Genomic DNA, 20182 nt, shown 5'->3' on the forward strand with positions numbered 1-20182 from the left:
CTTGCTAATCCCAGAATAACAAATGCCTACGCTTTCTCTATTAAGGAAGACCTTTTAGACACTTCTTCAAAGGCTGAAAAGAAAAAAAAACTGTCCAGTAAATAGACAAGTATGAAGTGTGTATGTTAAGATACTCCACTATAACATAACTATAAAGCAAAAGGCTCCTCAGCACAAGATTAAGTCAGGAAAAGGTGTATAATGAAATCGAGCACAGCTCTGAAAAAGCAAGAGAGGTCTGTATATTTATAAAAAGCACTCTGTACACCAGGCTTTTCAGGAGGAGCACAGTGTGTGTGTGTGTGTGTGTGTGTGTGTGTGTGTGAGGGTCATGCTCTTTAATGTGTGATAGGGCAAATGTACATATGTCCAGTTCACATCTGTGAGGAAGCATCAGCCTCTAATGGTCCACAGCCAGCCTGAGGTATGTAGCACACACTCATCTGTTCTGCTCACTCTTGTTTCTCTGGTAACTAGATACACTTAGAAGCCCACTGCTTAGCTCAGCAGGCATAGCAGGTGCTGGTTTGTGGAAAGGAGCTTTTACAAGTGGACCATCTCACATATGTAGACGAGCTGTTTCCAACGAGGAAAACTAAGTGGCTGGAAGTCAGCAGTGGCAGTGAGAATGTTCACCTTCAGGACCTTAATATTTGGAACCATTGAAAGAGGTTACCTATTCCTTAGGAAATAAAGCTCAAACAACTAATGGAAATACGATGAACAGAAGGTGCTTTTGACAGAGATTTAAGTAGAGGCACATTTATGGAGATTTAAAGAAACAAGGTCTAAACTTTTACATGTGACTGAGATTACTGGTCACGTATAAATGATGATTAATTATGCTGGAGTGAGCACACAGGCAAGAGGGACAGACACATCACGGCAGGAGGAGCAAGACCATCCTCATATGAGACCTGGGCTGCTGGGTTAGAGACTCTACTTGTCCTTTGACAAATGCACTTGAATGCAAATCTAGGTGTACACTGGGCTTGCTTTCCAAATCAAGTGGATGAAGGGGGCAGGCTGCTCTAAGTCACAACAGATCTTGGATGACATAGAGAAGAACCTAACTGAGGGTGGATACAGTGGGGAAAGCCACTTTTTTTCAAAGGACAGCTCCTGGGGCTCCTGAGTAGGGCCCTCCAGAGTGAGGCTGGACACTGTGTGGCATGCCCACACTTCCCTCCAGTACTGGAAAGACCCAGTCTAGAAATAATGATAACTGGTGTTAAACTGAAAGTCTATCTTACTGAAAACAATCAAGTCCCATTCAAGGGCATACCCTCTGCCCCAATTCTTCTTACTTTGGGTTCACAGTCACTAAATTCTTGCTCCCCAATGATCACTTGAAACCAGCCCCATATCCTTCCTGAGCCTTTCTCTTCTCTGCTATGCTACAAGCCTCATAGAATCCATGAAGATATCACAGGGGCATCCGAGGCACCTCCTCGTTAGGCCAGATCAGACATTCTGGTCTGAGAACACGCAGCTGAATAGGAGGAGGTCTGGAAACAGCTAATTATCCATCAAAGAAATTGTGTTCCGACTGACAGGCTTGTTCTCAGCAACACAGTCCTCCAAAGTAGTCCAATAATTAGATAAACAAGACTTTGGAGGCTGGGCTGAGAGATGAAAACGTACTTTATGTGGCTTGCCTTAATGTAATCACTAGTTAAAAGGTCGGCATGGAGTTAACAAGCTCATTACAAATCCCAAGCCTGTGATCTCTGAACACACCCCCACGGCAGCCACCTGATAAGATGGCCTTGAAGGTCTTCCCAGGCTGGGCCCCATCTCACACTATTTTTATTCTGCTCCTACCATGAGGCATCTGATACCTTTATTGCCAGCTGTGTTGGGCATTGGGCAAAATATGCCAGGTGTTGTTCCAATGCATTCTTAGGCAAATGCCTAGTCTTTAAATAAAAAAGTCTAGTTATGGAGACAGGAATGCAAGCTCAGACCTGGACAGCCTTTTTGTCAAATTTGTCTTCCCACTTTTGGAACTGTTAAAATTCTCTCGGTGACTTCTTAGAGCTGCTTTACTGGGTCAGTCTCAAAGGACACCTTTCTAGTTCAACCCCTTCATAGACATTGATACTGTGAGTCAAATTCATCCTTTGTATGAAAGGGTTGGATGTGGTTTCAGAAGACCAGGGTTTATGATGTCAGGGATCCAATTAGTCTTTGGAGTAGCATTTCTCAATATCTAAAGTGATCCTGACCATCTGAGCAAGCATTCATTTTTTGAATGATCAATGCTTGGGAAGCCTGAGTGGTTCTGTTATGATGGGCTTTGGGCCCTTTTCTAATAGCAATCTGTGTATGGTAGAGGGACCTGGGGGCAGAGTCCACACAGGACTCAGCTAGAATGTGAGCTTGGCAGAAGACACTGAAGAGGCACAGCTAACAAAGGAGTTACCTGAGGAGGTAGGAGGAAGGCAAGGGTTGATGTCAGCCATTAGCTCCCTTCCCCATAAGGTAGTACTACAGTCCGGTGAAGATAGCAAATCTGACCCTAAGCATCTGGCTTTGGCCATGGAAGCATTAACTGTTTGGCATACCAGATGCATTTATCCTCTGTAGGTTATAGCTATGTAAAGTATAAGTTAAGCCATATATCACATTCATGAGATTAAGTTTCAAAGGATTTATCCTTGAATTGTTAATGCTCTTCAAAGCCCATTTTCTTGTATTTAACTTCAATGGATTTTGTGTTGATTGAATGAAAATTTCTCCCCTAAGTTCATACATTTGAATGCTTGGTATGCACTTGGTGGCACTGTTTGGGAAGAATTAGGAGAAGTGGTCTTATAGGAGAGTTGTGTCACTGAGACTGGACTTTGAGGTTCCAAAAGCCCATCTATTCCTAGTTTATTTCTCTTCTTTTGCTTGTGGATCAGATGTAAGCTCTCAGCACACGAAGACCAGAAAAGAAATACTAAAATTTAATACCTCAAGAAGTTAATGGAACATATATTCTAAATTCCTTGAAGTTTTCATGTAGAAAAATTCTGGGCCAAGTTTGTTGAATGTCTCTTTCCACAAACATGCTGCTAACACACAGTAGCACAGAGCCAAGAACAGGTCTCTCCTTTACCAGACTGGAAAGAAGTATCTTCCATCATTTCTGAGAGTGAAGACCTGGCTCCAGAGGAGTGGCCCTGACCATTCTGTGGCACAACCAAAGACCAGCAGCTCTGCATTTTCAGGTGTATTTCTAAGGATACCATGTTGGGTGCAGAGTAAGCTGCCTAGACTTGTCCACAGCACTGGCACATTCTGAATGGCTCAGTGTAGGGATGCACTCCAAATCCTGAAGCCATGTGATTAAAGGATAATGTTGGCAGTAAATGACTCCTACAGGTGATTAAATGCTGGGGTTGGGGTAGAAGGCAGTTGGATAGCTATAGAATTCATTTGGTACAAGTTTATTCCCATGCCACAAGCTTCCTCTTCCAATTAAAGGATAAGGCTTCTACAGAGATGGAGACAACATCTGTAAGCAAACATGGTCATGCTTTCATCGCCCTCCATGGGGTGGGGACTGAAAGACTGTTTTCTATAAATACTTGGCTCTTTAAGGAGGGAGACTGAAGGCTGATTTGGTGTTGAAAATAAGGAGTTGCTTCAGGAAGGACAAAGTTGGGGGTCCTGTTGCCTCACAAGCACCAAAAGGAAGAACTCCATTTCTTACTGTGTGGCACTTGAGTGTGTTCCTCATGGTAACTTTTTACTTAGCTCACTGGTTACCTCTCCTTTTCAGGCCTCATGTTAGTAATCCTGTAAGATGTGTGGTGGGGACAGGTGGGCTCTAAAACTCCTTGTGTGTCACAGAGGTAAGTGTGGGTGAGGAACTGGATACATGGGAGCTCCCATTCACTGCTGAGAAGATAATCATTCTTTTTTTTGGGGGGGGTGGAAGAAATAATATGAAAGTTACTAAAACAAATGTCACTTGTAACTCAGCAACTTTACTGTTAAGCATATTCCTAGGGAAGCTTTTCACACAAATTAACAGATGGACAAGATAAAAATCTGTCACTTGGCAGGATGGGTAAAAAGTACAAACGTTGAGGCTAGGTGAGATACCTTGGCATCGCAAAGCACTGCTGGCTCTTCCAGGCAAACCATGTTCAATTCCCAGGACCCACATGGCAGCTCCTAATGCCCCTTCACTCTAGTCTGGGGGAACTGCTCTCTCTGGCCTCCATGAGCACCAGGTATACATGTGGTGTATAGACATACACATAGGCAGGGCACAAATACACATAAAACTAAATAAATTGAAAAGGAAAACTGCAAGTGTTAGGATAGAGAGCTAGCTCATCCAGAGAATTTGGAAGGGAATCTGCAAATGTTAGGGTGGAGAGATACCTCACCCAGAGATAGCTCACAGGATAAGTGCTTGCCATGCAAACATGAGAACCCGGGCTTAACACCCTCTCCCTACCATGGGAAACCCAAGCACGGCATCATTAGTTGATAATTCTAATGCTGGGAATTCAGAAATATAAGAGAATCATTGAGCAGAAAGTCTAGTCTAATTTGTGAGCTCAGTTCCCAGTGAAAGACCTTGTCACAATAAACAAGGTATATAGCTCCTGAAATTGACCTCTGGCCTACACACATACACACACACACACATACACACACACTTAAACCCACAAATACTTAACAAAAGGCTATTGGGGAAAAAGAAAACCAAATGTTTACCAATTGAACTAAAATAAAATAAAATAAGAGATGGCCTCTTTAGACAAAGGAATATACATAACAAGAAAATCAGTATGCAGAGGTATGTGTGCGTGTAGGAAGGCACACATAAACTCATGATAGTACTTGCTGAGCATGGCTGTGTATGAAGGTAAAATGTCTCTCACAAGCTCCTGTATTGAACACATGGTCCCCAGCAAGTGGTGCTGCTTGAAAGGTATGGCCTTTAGTGGGTGGAGCATCTCCAGTGGAAGTGCGTCACTGCAGGCCAGCCCCGACTTCTTGTCTGCTTCCCACTCAACCATGATGTGAAGTGGTCCTCTGTACAGCTGTACACTCCTCCACCATGAGCCACAGTCACCCTGTCTTCCACTCTTGAATGGGCTATCTCCCCTTAACTGTGAGTCAACCAAATCCATCCATCCATCCATCCATCCATCCATCCATCCATCCATCCATCCATCCATCCCTCTCTCCCTCCCTCCCTCCCTCCTTCCCTTTTCCTTCCTTCCTTCCCTAAGTTGCTTCTTGTCAGGTGTTGGTTTAGCTACAGAAAAGAAGTACCACAGGCAGCAGGGCGTAAGAGAGACTTTGCGAGGTCAGAGGGACCTGATGAGGTATTTTATATGGGAAGCAAAGCCCACAGAATGTCATTGATGGATGGTAGAGAAACGATGCTTGATTCATCACTCTCCCCCACATTTCAGAAGCAAGAAGCCTCTCAAAATAAACAAGAGCACACAACAACCATGCTGTCAGATGCCCCTTCAAATTCCCTGAGAGTCAGGGCCACAAGGCCAGTTGGAAAGCAGAGCAGCCCCACCTTCAGCTGTGTGGTATCTCACTCTTTCCACATGGTAGCCACGACACAGGTAAGTTAATTGAAGCAAAGTAAGATGGCACTCTTGTGTGGTCTACTGCATCAGCCTAACAACCACACACTAAAACACTGGGCAGCATCTGGGGACTATTTCTGTCACTGACTTAGATTTCCTGGACAGAGCTGGGTTTCCAGCTGAAAATGTGTGTTTCATTTGGTCTTGTTTTGCCTGTAATCCAGACTGGCCTGGGCTCACCAGGAAACCCAAGCTGGCGTCCTAAGTACTGGAATTAGACATGTGGCACTTGTCTGTGTGAAACCTTAGACAACTATGGCATTTCAGCCATGTTCCTCTTGTCCTGCAAGACTTTCTCCATGGAAGAAAGCCAGGGTGACAGGCTCAGGTTTTTCATTTTTCCAATTTTCTTTTTTCATTTCTGGTGAGAATACATCCATTAGACTCTTACAATTATGACTGGAATAAAAGGCAATCTTATCACAGAGCATTTGGCAAAGCATCTCTAGAAGCAACCTCACAGTCCTCTGTGGTTCCAAGCCGTCCCAATTAGTTTCCCCCTCAAACTCAGGAAGAAGGAAGAGAGGCTGGATCTGGAGAGGTGAGTGCACTATCCAAACAAGAGCCCACATTTCTCACCTGTACACAGTGTGAGGGACGTACACTTCCCGGATTGGAAATTCCAAAATCTCCTTGTGTGGACGAGTCCGGTTCTCAGGAAAGGGTTTGACTGGCAGCATCTCAGGCGTCAGGCAGCAGGGCAGTACATCAGGAGCTGGGGATATCTCCAGCCTAAGTGAGCCTAGAGCAAGCCATGGGGCAGGGGTTACTGAAATCTGTCATGTCAAGAAGGAACCCAGGGTGAGTGCAATGGGTAAACTGTGGGAGCATATGTGTTTTAGAGTTCCAAGGTCATTCCCTATAATTTGAGATTTTAAAGACCTGTGATAATTTTTGAGATTTAGCATTTTTATAAAACCAAAGTAAGGATTTATCAAATGAGTAGGAGCTGACCAGAAAATCCAGATTCACCACACGACAGCTATATATGGTTAAAAAAACTTTCAGATACTTGCAGCAGTAAAACTTGGTGGGCTTTGGGTTGAGGTCTCTCACCTTGGGTGTCAGAGAAATATAGAAACAGCATCTGCTATATAGAAATTGCATAATGGGCGGTTACTTGAAGATAAGTGTGCCTTTTCGTGCCAAATCATCCCACTCTATTTAAATACCAGACTTCCATGTAACATTTTGTGTGATAAAGAGCTGTTGATATGTTCAAATGATTATTAGATTATCCGAGAGACCAAATCTAAAGCATACTATTTGTAGAGTATATCCTTTGAGAATGAGAAAACATGAATAGATTTGTCAAAAATGCATAGTCATTTAGACTCTTAACTTCAAATGCAAAAATCCAAATTGCCCTTGGCAGTTTTAACAAGCAATGTCAATCACAAATGGTCTGGGCACTGCTCAAGAGTGTCATAGCTAGCTTCTGTTGACAACTTGACACAAGCCTACAATCACCTGGGAAGTGGAAATCTCAACTGAAGAACTGTCAGGATCAAACTGGCCTAAAGCCACGTCTGTGAAGTGCTTTCTTGATTGCTAATTAGTGTGGGAAGGCACACCCCATCAAGGGCAGTCACACCCTTAGGCAGGTGAGCCTAGCCCAGAACAAAGGCAGCTGAACAAGATCCTGGACGAGAGCCAGTGAGCAGCATTCTTCCACACTTGCTGCTTCAGATCCTGACAAGAGGATCATCACGGGCTCCAACCCTCCCTCGATGATAGACCACAGTATGAAAGAGTAAAACCAAGTAAACCCTTCCCACCTTCCAGTAGCCTTTGATCAGTACTGTATCATAGCAACAGAAACAGACTAGACCAGAGATGCTAAAGAGAAGCCAAGCACACCTGGGATGGATTTGACTCTTCGCTGTAGGGATGAAGATCTCTTGTAGTCAGCTAAAAACTTGAACAAGTCTTCATCACTAAGTCGATCTCCTTCCTGCCAAGAGATGCTGAGGGTTAGTGGGGGGGGGGCTCTGCTGATTCCTAGACTAGGGACTATTTCTAAGATTTCCCCCTGAAAGCCATTTTTAAAATGATTATTTTTGCTTATTCTTTCTCTCTCCATTTTCCCCTTCTCTCCGCTCTCCTCTCTTCTTCCTTTCCTCCTTCTTCTTTCATTTTTTTTTCTGAGATATGTCCCACTAGGTAACTAAAGCTAACCTACATTTGCAATCCTCCTGTCTCAGTCTCCAGAGTGTCACCACACTTGGCTTATCTATTCTAACAAGTCTTTCATAGAAATTACTGTGCAGTGCTCTTCTCTGTCAATCTCTCATCAGCATTGCTGCAGGAAGAGCCTCTGCTGCTCTCCCAGGTAGCTGTCTGACCTTGAGGAAGCAAGGTCACATGCGGTGTCTTGTGATGTCAACAAACAGAAACTCCTTTTAGTCCCAAAAACAATGCTGAACAAGCTCTCTTCTTCAGAGATTCGAAAATGGGAAAAGCATCTTTCTTTCTGATTTCATTGTCTTGATAAGGAAGGTATGTGTAAGCCCCACCCTCTACATGCCTACCATGGAGGTGTTCGGCCAGGGGCACACCTGTAGCAGACGTCAGGCAGGACAAAGTGCAGTGAACAGGTGAGCTTCCTGGAGATGGGCCACTGTTTTTCCACAGCTGTATGGATATGCCTCAGAGAGGCGCAGCCCCAGGGGGACTGTCCCTGGACTGTGTCTTGCTACTGCTGGGCCTTCTCATGTCTGTCACTGCCACAGTCCTCTTGTACCTAGCATGGTGTGAATGGGCTTGGGGAGACTCCCACTGCCTATAGCCTGGTGTGACTGCTTCATGGGAGGCAGCTCACTCATTCTACTGAGCAGTTTTCCTGCAGATCAATATGAACATAAACCTTCATAGAATAATGCTGCTTCAATGAATTAGTAATTTTGCAGAATTCTGATTTGATTTAAATGGTTTTAGGGAGTTAGGGTAGTTGATAAGGAAGACGCAGGAGATGGTTTAGGTGTTTTTGCCAGGAACATTTAACAAAGACAGAATTAAGTAGAATGTGCCCCCTCTTTGAGGGGGCGTACAGGCTAGAAACAGAGCATGGTGTGCTCTTACACGTTATCGAATAGTCGTAGTTGTGGAAAGCAGGTCTGAGACAGACTGATGCTTAGAGAAAACACTGCAGGGTGGGTCTGAATCCCTTGATCTTGTGACCTAAGGATATCATCACAGGTTTTGTGCACTATGAAAAGGCGTTGTTAGGAACAAAAAGTAAACGGTCCTATTGTGAGGATAAGAATAGAGAACAGACAACTATAAGATGGATAGTGATTGGTTTCTCAGTAAATACAAACTGTTGTCAGCTAGCACAGGAAAACAAGCTACAATAGACTTGGCTTGATGAATCTTCCATCAATGACGAAAGAATTATTGTCTTGAGGTTAGGATGGATTTGTGGAGAGAAAGATAGATGAGAACTGTTTGGTTATGTGTGGTTTTCAAAAGGATATATAATCAGCAATCATGTTGTAATCTCCTGTTGTGTAGTGATTTTAATCTGTTTTTGAAGAATATGATTTTATGGTGATTGTTTTTGGAGGATATGTAACTATGGCTATGAGGTAATCCTTTTTTCTTACACAGAATTTTTTTGTCTTAGGTGGTATAAAAAGGCTAAAAGAAAAAACAAACTAGTTGGAGGTTTGCTTCATCCACCCTGTGTGTGTGTGTGTGTGTGTGTGTGTGTGTGTGTGTGTGTGTTTTGTTTCCTCAGAGAAAAGATCTGCTATGTGATTAGCTACCAACGCCACACAGTTCCTGACCTGTGCAAGATGGCTTTGGCACACCTGCAAGTGCTCTAATCTTTGTGACAACCCAGCTGAACAGACACTAATTAGCCTCTCTGATCACATTACACTATTCCTTTGGATCTAACACCTCACCAATACAATTGAATCCAACTGTACTGTAACAGAAAACAGGTACCTGCTTGAAGAAGATGTTAGTGGTCAAGGTGGTAGCTTTGAAGTTGGATCCAGCTCCATTTTCCTCTAAGGAGAGGGTTCGCTCAGAAGGCCTCCTGGACTGGGACAAACTCCTCCTCTCCCCCACAGAGTTTCTCCCTTGAGGAAAGCAACTGTTATTATTACGCATCAGAACACATACCAGTTATTACTGAACCCAGCTATCCCCCCACAGGGCTAAACCTTCCTTAGCCCCCTTCCTCAAGTCCCTAATTTTCTTACTAGAATAGAAAGAACCCTAGTGTGTGTAAGTCTGGAGCTCAGCCAATACAGGGTCTGCTGATAGGCTGTTGAGTCAGCCCAGTGTTTGCTTTGCTTTTACACTTGTGTTCCCCTGGGAGAGCACACACTCATGCATCCCTGAAGTCACTGGGGACTCAAACCAGCATGCGCACATTCTGGATCCAGTTTGCCTTGGTTGTAGTGCGGATCAGGCAACAGAAGTGCCCTGGCTGACCTTTTCACCGGAAACCAGACAGGGCTGAGGTTCTTAAACTATAGCTTCCTCATGTCTCCTTTCTTTGGAAGAACTAGGTTGAAACCTTGTGTTTTATATTCTTCTGCAAGCCTAGGGGTTCCACTACCTAGAAAGCAAGACTCTTTAATGTTCTATGATGCCCAACTTTCATGCTGATGAGAGCTACCACTGGCCACCTAAACTCCATGTAATGTCCTGGGTCTCTCTGGTTACTCCTTAGGAAATCAGCTTCAGTGCTTCAGTTGAACTATCCTCAACTTAGACCTAGCTAACATCTTGGCAAGCCCTCTGCCTGAATTACTTGGACTTGAGTTGCCCATGGAGCTCCCCCCTCCACCCAGGCACTTTGTAATAAGGCAATAAATAGAAAGACTGGATGGGAAGGTCAGAAGGGGTGAAGTTTACGGACAAATCTGAAAGAATGCAGTTCTGTCTGGTGATTACGCAACAGTAACTCCAGGAGAGCAGCAACAGTAACAACCTCCCTGGCATCCACTCCCTGCAAAAAGCCACATTTCAGAACTGGCAGAGCCCAGGAATGTATGAAACATCCAAGGGTAGACCGTGTATTTGCAGACAATGAAGGTGTTTAGGTGGGTGTGGGTTCACTTGAAAACTACAGTCACCCAGACATATCCACCCTGAAACTGTACACATGACTGGGTCACATTTACGGAGAGGCAATGAGAAGGGGTCTCTGTGCAGTAAGTTAGAAGAGCACCTGCTGGCTACTTTGGGTACTTATTCTCATTGTACTTGGCAAAACAGACTTTAGGAGACCAAAGATTTTGCTGAGAAATCTGAGTTTTGCTTTCCAGAGCTTTGGGCGGTGCCCCCATTTTTTTTCCTCGTGTGGGGGCCGAACACGGCGCCTTTGTCTAACGAGCGGCACACTGCTTCTTCCTGTCATTCTCCAGCATTTTAACTTTTGAGATGGGATGGCTACTCAAAATTAACTTTTGAAAACTCCATTCAAAGTTCTTAGACTCCGTAACTGCTCATGGTAATTGTTTCTTTCGGGGGGTGGGGGGAGTCACTGATCAGGCACCCAGAGTTCAGTAGTCTATGATCTTCCTCTCACCGACTCCCACACCTCCAGTCCTTACTAATGAGCAGATAACGGCAAAGCTGGCTATGGGGGACCCTATGCTTCCTGTCACAGATGGAGATCTTACCGGCCCCAGGCTCCACATCGGTGCTCTCCCTTTCAAGGGTGGAGACGTTGAAGAAGCTTGCTAAGCTAATGGGGGCCCATGCGAAGGGCATCCGGTATTTCCCCAAACGTTGGCAGAAGGATTCAGCTTGAGTTTTTAGTTTTTCAACCTTTTCTTTACTCTGGAGGAAGATGGTAAAGAGAGAAGATAAAACAAAAACATCAGCACTGAGTCAGCTGCCTGCAAGGAGGCGACAGCAGCCTTGCTGATGGGCCTGGTGGGGGCGGTGGGGCTGAGGCAGCAGGAAAGCATCAGCTTAGGCTCAAGTCTACCTGATAAGGAAGCAAAGGTTACACCGAAGGAAGAGATCTTTTTTTCCTAAAGGACAGTAATCAATTAGGAGGTGACATATTTTTGCTATGAAGACATGCCCTAGACTTGTTCTAGGGGTGAACGGGCAAACACATCATTTACCTAGGTAACTTTAACTCTCCTGAGAAAAACCTGGTGAAGAAAGGCTAGTATGTCATCTCTCAAAGTCCCAAGAGCATCTACTTTACAACGGCGACTTTGAAATTCTAAAAGATTCTTAATTATTCCTCACAATGTCGCTGCTGTTGGTCACACTTCCAAGGAGTTCGTCCTCAATCCACACTAACAGATTTTAAGACACGAATGTCCGTCTTTATTTAGCTCAACTAATTTTGTTTGATGTTCACAGGGCTGATTCCAAAAAGGGCCATGTTTTTAAAACCATGCTGGGAACCTGTGCAAATTGGCACTGAGAAAAGTCTTATTCATGTCTTAGGACCTATAATGTGCTAATTAATTTATGAGGAGCAGGAGCAGCAGCAGGCCCCCAGTCCTGATTCTGCAGAAGACAGTACCTGTGCTACTGAGGAAAACCAAGAGCTCTTGCCCTCTTCTGCTTATGGGACCCTCTCAAGTTGGAGCCTCGGAACCAAGGCAGCAGGTGTGGCTTGGTCTAAGCCAGAGTTCACACCGGCAGGTGGGATCCTTAGGGTGATCAATCATGCATTGCTTTAAAACATTTTTTGTCACTAACTGGTTTCTCTTTCCTCTTTTATGAAAATACAGTTGATCCATGTTTTAAAATGGAAAATATGACAGTTTACCTCCACTATTTTGTGAAAATTAGTTCATCCTAAGATGTTCCCAGTACTTAAATGGCCATACCTTTCCACCATCGCTTTCTTTGATGATCATGTAGGGTTCTGCACAGTCTGCAATCTCTCCTTGCTGAAGGACCTTTTCAATCTACCAACAAAAGTAATATTAAAACAAAGTGAGTAAATTATATTTATATAATGGGTAATCAACCGTAAAAATTATGTTCAATGACATTTAATGACATAGGGTGTTCATTACAATATGCTCTCTGGTGTAAAAATATAGCGTGGAGCCCGGGTAGTGGCGGTGCATGCCTTTAATCCCAGCACTTGGGAGACACTGGCAGGAAGATCTCTTGAGTTTGAGGACAGCCAGCCTGTTCAACAGAGTGAGTTCCAAGACAGCCAAAGCTACACAGAGAAACTCTGCTTCATACAGCCAAATAGACACACACACAGACACACACACACACAGACACACACACACACACACACACACACACACACACACACACACGGAGCCTACCACAGAGTTTCAGAGGAAAAAAGACACAGGCATATTAAAAAGATGACAGCAAATGCTAACAGTGGTTTCCTTATGTGATGAGATTATGTGTGTTTTTTATTGTCTTCTTATTGCTGATGGGAAGTTTCTATTTTTAAACAATAAACATGTGTTATATCCACAATAAAAAAATGCAATAAAAGTTATTTTATAAAACAAAACCCAGGAGATACATGTAGGAAGGGAAAAGCTCATTTTCTTTATTATTGCTTACAAAGTAAAAATGAGTCATGGTCTCTGTAAAAGTCGGGCCTGGAACGAAAAACCTTCCACAAAACAAATAAACGAGCAGAGTAAACGGTCTGTAATTGTAATTTCCTGATAGGGTGCTTTCCTGTTAGAGATTTGACAGACTTAGAAGGAAATGCCTCGAGATATTTTGTCTTTGCAGCCTGCTAATGGGTACTGGTACTATCTTCCACTTAGCTCCTAGTTAAGGAGTTGACAATCGATTGTCAGGAATATGGGCACCTTGTTTAGGGCAAAGAAAGGAAAAAATCCGAAATGTTTCAATTCTTTACAGAAAGAAAATTTAAGTGAGCTTAGATGCTAAGACTTAGCTCCGTTAGCCTGTGTTGTTAGTTGAGACACCAGAATTGAAAGTCTAGATCCAACAGAACCCGGAACCACCTCCTTTGCCGCATTGCTCAGGGTGACTTTCCGAGAAGAATGTCAGTCTGATACGAAGCCCTCATGCTTGGTCCTTCTTGGCTGGTGTGTAAGCATGTGTGAGCCCCTATAAACACGGCTGTGAGCAGAGGAGCACACTAGAGTCGGCTGGGAGCTTTAAGGTTAAAAAAGGCTACTTTCCAATGTACCCATTAAAGCCACAGAGGTGGGTTTAATGCCTGGCTAATCTATTTTTAAACTGTTTTTGTTTTTAAAGCTTGAGGTTCACACTCATCCTCATCAAATCAAATCCTTCCATGTACTCAAAATCTGGAACTAAATCTCTAAGCCTGAAATAATCCCTCAAAGTAATATATTATATTATATTATATTATATTATATTATATTATATTATATGAATGACAGCTGAACGAAGGGACTCCACCTAGAATATGTGCAAGATCTTGACGTTCATCTTGGGGATAAAAATAAGAAAGTGAGAAGCCCTTTCCTTATCCCATGACATTTGCCTGGGTTGTCTAAATATTACAATACCATTTACTATGCATTTACTATGCATTTGAAGAAAGGCAGCTCTAATGATGGCCTTATAATTAAGACAGACACCAAAGAAGATTGCTTTCCAGTGTAGACCTAAGTTTCTTAACAGTTAGTTATTTCTTATCTTGTGTGCATTTGTGTTTTGCCTCCAGTATGTCTGCACGAGGGTGTCAGATTCCCTGGAAATGCAATTACAGACAGGTGTGAACTGTCATGTGGGTGCTGGGAATTGAACCCGGGTCCTCCAGGAGAGAAACCTGTGCTCTTAACCACTGAGCCATCTCTCGGGCCCCTAAATTTCCTAATTATATCCAGACATCTTACAATGTATTTGTTACTGTCAAATAAGTACACCTCCACATCAAAAAAAAAAAAAAAAAGAAAGAAAGAAAGAAAGAAAAGAAAACTGAGAAAATGTGTTGTCAGTGGTAGCAACCATTACTACATAATTACTGGAGTTTCATAAAAATCAAAAAGAGCTGGAAATAAAATTAGCTTTAGAACTAGTGTGGTTCTGTTGGCTGCCCACTGAGAGAGCTGTACATTTAATGACAATACTGCCACAGCTGCATTCAAGCTTTTCCGGTACATTAAGCACCTTGGCGAGGAGCACAGTTTACAATGATAGCAGCAGATACACGTTCTTAGCAAAAGGCTTATTTCATCGTTTTATTTTATTCTTTCTTTTTTCAGTTCCTGGGTATTGAACCAAGGACCTGGTACATGTTAGGGTAGCACTACTGGGCTACTGCTGAGATCTCTGAGGTATGCCTTCCAGTCCCAGTCACCGATGGTAAATCCTAGGTCCTTAAACAGTCCCTTTGAGCGATAGCCATCTTTGTGAAATAATACAGAAGAAGCAAACTCCAAGCTGTCCAAATTCTTTGGCCCCTATATGCCACTATTAGACCGCATGGGAATGCAAGTGATGCATACACGGGATATGAAACTAAATGGAAAAATGCTCAGGTCTGTAATAAGAGAGAAATGTTGGAAAGTGCAGCCACACCTCAGGTTGTCAGAGGCTGGACTGGGGATGCTGGGTTGAGGGTGCTAGAGACACAGGGACACTGCTAGGAGACCTTTCATCATGGCAACCTACCAGACAAGGACTGCTGAGGGCGTTTTCCTCAGTTAGGGAGGGTGAGACTTTATCTGAAGTTGCAACAACTGGTAGAGGTCAGTGTGATCACCCTACCTCACAGGTAGAAAACCAAGTCTGAAGAAGTTTGAGTCACCGCAGGTCACATAATGTCTGGATTGCAAGCTCTGACCACAAGCCCCGCAATCCCCCAACTTTCTAGTCTTCCAGCAGAGGTTATTTGCAAGGGCAAGTGTTGTCAAGAAAGAAACAACTCAAGCATCACAGAGGACACACAAGCCTGTCGTGTGATTTCTGTCAGCGCTGCTGAGTAAGATAATAACACGAATATCAGAACATGCAGCTTGGACTACTGTATGTAATCACCTTGACAACCAGGTAGATGTCTGAGGACGGGTAGGTGACCGAGAACACTGCAGACCTTGCCTGACTCGACGGGTCAACCGAGGGCGTGTGAGCTCGCAGAAACCCTTTGAACTGGTCAGAGTTCAAGTCACAGTGGAAATTTTCTGAGATCTGTAAATGATCAGCATGGGGGAAAGTCAGTTAGACATGTTGTGTTCTTGGTCTCAAATGCAACAGGAGTTGAAAAGTCAGAGGGAAATTCTGCTAAAAGAAGTATAAATAGTGGCTGTTAGAAAGTCTGATATTTTGCTACAATTTCTACACAGTTTGGAGTCATATGAGAAACACTTAATTTTTATTAACTCGCCAGAATTTTCTGGGTATTAGTGAAATGCAAGGTACTGCATTGAACAAGAGGGGGCACAGCCTCTGCCTGGTTTACTATCACAGTGAGAGAAAAGCAGACACAACAAACTACAGTAAAAGCGAATTAAGTGACTACATCCGTGCACAGAAGCCCTGTGGGAGTTTTAGAAAGCACAAGAGGATGGGGTAATGAGGAAAACTACTTATGGAGGAGAAACATTAGATGTAGCAGTAAATATTAAACAATAGCGAATGGTTCCAGGCACCACGCCACACTACCTCCTGCTACGCTCTGTCTCCAGTGGTCTCTCTGGGGCACGGCGTGATGCCTGAAACCGTTCACTGTTCTTTAATATTTACTGCTACAGGTGGTACCCAATGTGGGGCTTTAGAGACAGATGAGCGGTTCTCACAGGCAGAGCTGCAAGGCACAGAGAGCCGAGAAGAAAGCGTAGACGGTGATCTCAGAGGCTGGGAGGCCTGGACTGAGTCTGCTGAGCAGTGCAGCCCAACTTCACTCTACGTCAGAGAAGGAGGGAGGAAGGATGAGAGCAACCCTGAGGCAGCCTGGTCCGCACCCTAAAGACCTAAAGATGTTGTTACCTGTGGGGGGAGGAGGTTGGTACAGGTAATGCATCTGCTCTTGGGCTTTCGAATTTAAGGTCATGTGGCAACCCTTCCTGGGTTCTTTCTGTCCTTGCTAGGAGTGGGTCGGTGAGAATTGGATGTTGAGGTAGGTTCTAGCCACTACATGGACAGTTAGAGTGATCAGGTGACTAGCTTGTCTCCAGGTAACAGAGAACAGAGCAGAGACATTACATCGCCAAGCCTCCTCTGCTCCCCATCTCAAATATTTCATATCTCAGCACCAGTGGCCCTACGAGGAGTGACTAGGGAGAGGACATATTGAGGAAGAAGGAGCTCTTGCAGCCTGGGTTTCTGAATGACTGAGAGAAACAGGGACACAACTAACCTGCCACCCTACCATGTTGGATTATCAAGGAAAAAAGACAAGGACCTCTTACTGTGTAAGCCAGCAATTTTAAAGGCTGTGGTCCTCTAACAAGATGTTACTAGATAGCTTCAGCACCATCAAGAAACCTGTTAGAAATGAAAATTCTCAGCTCCTATTCTAGACTTACAGGGACAGAAACCCAGTGAAGGGCCTTAGACTCTGTGTTAGACCATGTGTTCCAGAAGGTTCTGTGCATATTAAAATCTGAGAACTTTTCTTTAAGATTTTAGTCATGTATTCATTTATGTGCATCTATGTGTGGCTGGATGTGCACCTGTATGTGCAGAAAAAAATGTTGATGTCCTATTTCATCATTACCTATTCATAAAAGAAAGGATCTTTCTTGAACCACACTTTTTTTGTTTGCTTTTTCCTAGCTGGGGGGAAGCAATCTTGTGTCTCCCCCTGCCTCAGAAGTGGGGTTACAAGTATTTGTGGGGATACCTGGCTTGCTATGGATGCTAGGATCTGAACTCTAGTCCTCATACCTGCTAAGCTATCTCTTCAGCCCTGAGAACTACTGCCTAAAGAGACTTATTTTATGTGTATGGGTGTTTTGGCTTCATGTATATCTGTGCACCATGTGCATGCAGGGCCAGAAGAGTGCACTGCATCCCCTGGGACTGGAGTTACAGGTGGTTGTCAGCCACTGTGTGGGTGCTGGGAATCAAACTGGGGTTCTCTGAAAAAGCGGCTAGTGCTCTTAACCACCAGCCCCCAAGTCCTGTTTGTTTTGGCCTCTAAGCCTTTCACTAGCATCAAGCCCATTTATTGTATTGTTTTAGAGCCGCACATAGTCTCCAATTCAGCCAGCTACATGTGAATAATACCAGAAGCACGACGGTCATTCTGCTGGGTTACAAATGTCTAAACTAAGGAACATTTTAAACCTCAAGGAAGAATCTCGGGTCACTAAATTCTTTCAATGGAAATATCTTTTATAGTTGGTGATATATTCATTAATTTACATAGTAACTGCACATGATTTCTACCATTCACAATGAAGCTATTTAATTTCCTCTGTCTGTCTCTCTCTATCTATCTCTGTCTCTCTCTGTCTCTCTCTTTCTCTCTCTGTCTGTCTGTCTCTCTCTCTCTCTCTCTCTCTCTCTGTGTGTGTGTGTGTGTGTGTGTGTGTTACATGTAGGGGTAACAGCAGGATGTTGGATGTGTCTCTATTCCTTTTTGTTTTACTGTCTTAAGATGCTGTATCTCCAGCATTTAGAAATGAATGTGTAATCATGCTGGCCTTTTATATGGGTGCTAGGGATTCAAACTCAGGTCCTCATGCTTGCATGGCAAGAGACCTTACCCACAGAGTCATCTCCCCAGCCCTCCACAATGAATCTATTACACAGAGAAAAAAAAAAAAAAAAAAAAAAAAAAAACACCTCAAAACAACAACAAAAAACCTTCAGGACAAAAATCATGCATAGCTGACATGTTAAAAACAACACATTATTTTACTTTACACATAACCTCAAGTGTTACCTCATTTCTTTCTCTATCCAACCAGTGGTGCCTCCTTTCCCTTAAAGATTCTTCAAAGAACACAATTAAATTTTCACATCAATTTTTTTTTTCTGTCAAACATGGCAAAGGAAGAAAATCTGGAGCTATCAGTGTTGATTGGCTTTCAAATTTGATGTGCAAGCTGGGGCTCAGTGGAGTGCACTTGACCCACAAGCATGGGTGTCTGAGTTTGAATGCCAAGATTGTATATAAATGCTAGATGGACAGAGGCCAGCAATAAATCCAGCATCTGAAAGGCAGAGCCTGGAAATCTCTAGAGGAAGCCCAATCTGGGTCCCCGACTGAATGATTCTGTCTGCACAGGTGGTGTACAAATCAATTAAGGAAAACACAATTCAACTTTGGCCCTCTATGCACACACATACATATATATGCACATATATGTAAATACATATACACACTCACCCATGTAGCACAATCTGTTGTGCTTTCTTGCAATAAAACCTGAACCCCAAATCATGGGATGTATGGGATGGGATGTTTTTTCCATACCTTTTTCCTTTCTTTAACATCATAAAGGGCAATACTGGCAAAGAGAGGCTCAATTTCGATCTCAAACCTGTTAGAGAGAGAGAGAGAAAGATGTTTGAGTGTCCTAAAAATGCATAGATATATAAAAACTGTTAAACATGATTCCATAAATACAGGAATAACTCCACACAAATATGAGAGACACACAGATATTAATGGGAAATTATGAGATATTAATGAAAAAAATTCCAGATAATTTGAAGTCATGGTGGATACTATAGCCTCTTTAAAAATGTTTGCTTGAAAAAAGGGCTTGTTGGTGGTACAGCAAGAGAGTAAGCTGAACAGAATTCTGGTTTGATCCAAAACACTACCTCATACACACATCATGATTCGAACTCACAAATACTAGACAAGTATTCAGCCATGAACCCACGCCCAGCCCCCAAGTACATATTCCTATTGCAGCTGTCATGTTCTAGAGAACAGACTCAGTCAATCTGAACTGGGTTCTGCTCTATCAGCGCCTACTACTGTCTTTCCTAATTCTATGTGTGTCTTAGTCAGAGTTTCTATTCCTGCACAAAACATCAACCAAGAAGCAAGTTGGGGAGGAAAGGGTTTATTCAGTTTACACTTCCACATCACTGTTCATCACCAGAGGAAGTCAGGACTGGAACTCAAGCAGGTCAGGAAGCAGGAGCTGATGCAGAGGCCATGGAGGGATGTTACTGGCTTGCTTCACCTGGTTTGCTCAGCTTGCTTTTTTATAGAACTCAGGTCTACCAGCCCAGGGATGGCACCACCCACAATGGGCTGGGCCTTCCACCTTGATCACAAATTGAGAAAATGCCTTACAGCTGGATCTCATTGAGTTGTTTACTCAACTGAGGCTGCTTTCTCTGGGACAACTCCAGCTTGTGTCAAGTTGACACACAAAACCAGCCAGGGCAATGTATTTGCCTGCAAAGTAAGGAAGACACTGCTCTCCCCATTTTCCATAGATGTCTTAAGAATTATTAAGATAATATATGTACCATATGTAGGGAACAGTGCCTAGCAGCAGCATAACCTATCATCCAAAAACCCACATCTACTGACTGAGGGATAAACACATTGCATTTATATAACAATATTTTAAGGATATATATGTAATATATATATACATATTATGATAAATGAAATAAACCCACTTGAAGGGACAAGTGATTCATTACACTCATGGGATATATTTATATACTCAAATTCA

General features: G+C 43.3%; 1 protein-coding gene across 2 annotated transcripts in view; it reads right to left on the reverse strand.

Moving 5' to 3' along the window:
• The window catches only part of DOCK8 (dedicator of cytokinesis 8), a gene marked incomplete at its 5' end in the record, with an annotated part of 175940 nt that overhangs the window by 80675 nt on the left and 75083 nt on the right, over positions 1 to 20182 (reverse strand). For both annotated transcript variants that reach the window (XM_080911132.1, XM_080911133.1), the window contains 7 exons: positions 6195 to 6357; positions 7476 to 7569; positions 9567 to 9703; positions 11258 to 11417; positions 12434 to 12514; positions 15570 to 15719; positions 18955 to 19021. In XM_080911132.1, the coding sequence (XP_080767258.1) occupies positions 6195 to 6357; positions 7476 to 7569; positions 9567 to 9703; positions 11258 to 11417; positions 12434 to 12514; positions 15570 to 15719; positions 18955 to 19021 (852 nt within the window). The remainder of the gene's footprint in view (positions 1 to 6194; positions 6358 to 7475; positions 7570 to 9566; positions 9704 to 11257; positions 11418 to 12433; positions 12515 to 15569; positions 15720 to 18954; positions 19022 to 20182) is intronic.

This window comes from Micromys minutus, assembly GCF_963924665.1.
Source record: "Micromys minutus genome assembly, chromosome: 2".
Classification (NCBI taxonomy): Eukaryota; Metazoa; Chordata; class Mammalia; order Rodentia; family Muridae; genus Micromys; species Micromys minutus.